The following is a 2,310-nucleotide window of genomic DNA, read 5'->3' as shown; positions in this document are numbered from 1 at the left end:
GAAGCGTACTTTACAGAACACAGCTCTGGAGGAATAACATCATTGACTGACGTACCCTTGGGATGTGACAAATTATGGATTAACCGAAATTCACCAGGGGCCTTTTTTGGCACAATACCCAACGGGGATATATGCAAATTATGAAAGGGGGGGTCGCTAAAAGGACCGGCCATGCGCTGCATGGTCACCTCTTTTTCTATCTTCTTGCGAGCAACCTGGGGTAGCTCGCGAACTGATTTCTGGTTAGTAGGATTCCGTGCCACGGGAGACATGGCTACTGGAATCCGAAAACCAAACGAAAACCCATCACTCAAATAACGCGCAGCCTCCCTATTGGGATAGAATTGCAGCCAGCTTTGCAGGACTGGCAGCCGAACGGGCGTACAAGCCAGGGAAGTTAACACCTTATTTTCCTGTCCCCGGGGTTGAAGCAGAGGGGGTTGCTTTGGGGGTTTGCTGAGAACCCCCTTTCCCTCCGCGAAAGGGCCGCCTGCCAGAATAACAAGAAGAAGCAGGGTGCAAACCGTTGCACCTATCACACATGTGAGCAAATTTGCACCCCTGGCGCTGGCAAGAACCCTTATTAAAATCCCAACATGTTAGGCGACGTGCTGTTTTAAAGGTCCCTGGCCTCATTTTCTGCTGTTCTGGCACCTTTTTATCAATGAGCGGAGCCACATAAGTGGTCCACACATCAAGATCTTTACGATCCCATCGGGCCGAGGGAATCTTAGCCGCCCTACGCCTGAAATTCTCATCATATTTGATCGCAGCTTTTTCACCCGCTTTAGTGAAAGCAGAGCGAACAATAGATAAGTAAACTAGCAAATGAAGAGATCTCCGCGGATACGCCGCCATGACCACTCCAGCAAAGACCTGGAAACAATCGAGCCAACGTTCGAAAGTCTTGTCTGCACTGGGCACACCAGTGCGCCTCCTTGAAGAGCTCACCCTCTCCTGGTCCTCCGAAGGAGGGGCCAGCTTAAAAATCTCAACGTAACGGCCATTCAAAATCCTAGCTCGCAACTTAGTTGACAGATGTGAACCTGGGATGACGTCCCTGGTGGAATTGGTAGAAACCTTAACGTCGGGGACCAAAACGCCGTCCTTACATTCCTGTACTGCCCCATACCTAGCCCGATGCGTGTTGGCCCGACGTTGCCAAGCCCACCTCGGAAGCCCCGAGGCCGCTTCGCCAAAGCCCCAGTAAAGCTCGATAGAACTATCTGCCTCACCGTCAGAACTAGAGGAAGACGTACCGGTATAAGAGGACGACGAGTCGTCCCTCCTCCGTTTTGCGTGCCTCCACGAAGATCTCCTGCGGCGACGATTTCCACCTGATGACCTCCTGGATGGCACTGGCAAGCTATCTTCAATAGAGGACCCGGAGTCAGGGTCCTGGCGTGAAGAACTTGGGGCTGCATAGGAAGAAGACTCTCCTCTGCTTGGCACGCTTCATTGAAGACCGACTGGAACGACGTTTACCGCCCGAGTACTCCCTGGCAGGAACTGGTCGACTGCCACCGATGGAAGACTCAGAATCAGGGCTCAGCTGTGATGTACCTGGAGCTGAATGAGGAGAAACAACAAGTGAGGTACCCGAAACCGAAGCCACCTCATCCGCAGGCTGAGTGAGCACAGCACGGCGGGTGGAAGCTGCTACAGGGGTTTTTCCCCTTGCGGCCCTCCCAGAGGAACGGCGTGGCCCCCGAGAACGGCCGCGAGTAGCAGGTAAGCGATGAGGCTGGGTTAATTGGGAATCCACTCCCACGCCCCCAGCCGATAACCCTTCTCTTTCATTCTCGCTAGAAGCAGACGAGGCCGGTGATGATGACCCCACTGGATGCGGCGGCCTTGCAGACGTGGAAGGCCGACTGGAGCATTGCTGAAGAAAGCCGTCCATATCCGCTGCAAAGCGAGATAGGGCTTCTGGATCACCGGCCATGGATGCCACCAAGGATTGTACCCGACCCACTGGCTGCCTTGGAGCAGATGTGCGAAGCGCCTGTGATGGGCCTCTGATCGGCCGTTTTGCAGATGTGGCAAGGCGGGCTAAAGCATCCTTTGGTGTTGAAACTTTCTTTGGAGCCATACCTGCTAACTTAAAAGAAGGAAATTCCAAAAAAGGAAAACAAAACTTTCAGTTGATAATCAATAATGGCTATCCCTTAATGGGAATTGACTGCTGCAAGCAAATGCTATTAAGAAATTGTAATTAGGAATGTGGTAAATTCAAAATAAGTACCTACTTATTTAAAGATCGGAGCGCACCCCCTGACCACCAGCAATGGGCCTTGCCAGTTCCAGATT

The 2,310-nt window shown here is 52.4% G+C and overlaps 1 protein-coding gene across 1 annotated transcript; it reads right to left on the bottom strand.

Moving 5' to 3' along the window:
- Positions 1-362: 362 nt before the first annotated feature.
- Positions 363-2,092, bottom strand: LOC144324927 (uncharacterized). Its single transcript, XM_077917905.1, has 2 exons — positions 1,486-2,092; positions 363-1,418 (listed from the first exon to the last, which is right to left on the bottom strand). The coding sequence occupies exons 1-2, from the start codon at positions 2,090-2,092 to the stop codon at positions 406-408; spliced, it is 1,620 nt and encodes a 539-aa protein (XP_077774031.1). The 3' UTR covers positions 363-405.
- Between the last annotated feature and the right edge of the window lie 218 nt (positions 2,093-2,310).

This window comes from Podarcis muralis, chromosome 1, assembly GCF_964188315.1.
Source record: "Podarcis muralis chromosome 1, rPodMur119.hap1.1, whole genome shotgun sequence".
NCBI lineage: Eukaryota > Metazoa > Chordata > Lepidosauria > Squamata > Lacertidae > Podarcis > Podarcis muralis.
Note: the sequence above shows the minus strand (reverse complement) of the source record. Positions and strands in the feature narration are given on the sequence as shown.

What these genes read in the sequence shown, in the direction of transcription:
- LOC144324927 (XM_077917905.1), bottom strand. Translation starts at nt 2,092, where the DNA reads ATGGCTCCAAAGAAAGTTTCAACACCAAAGGATGCTTTAGCCCGCCTT. An exon ending in TGCCAGGGAGTACTCGGGCG is followed by an intron (nt 1,419 to 1,485) that starts GTAAACGTCGTT and finishes CTTCCTATGCAG; the next exon opens with CCCCAAGTTCTTCACGCCAG.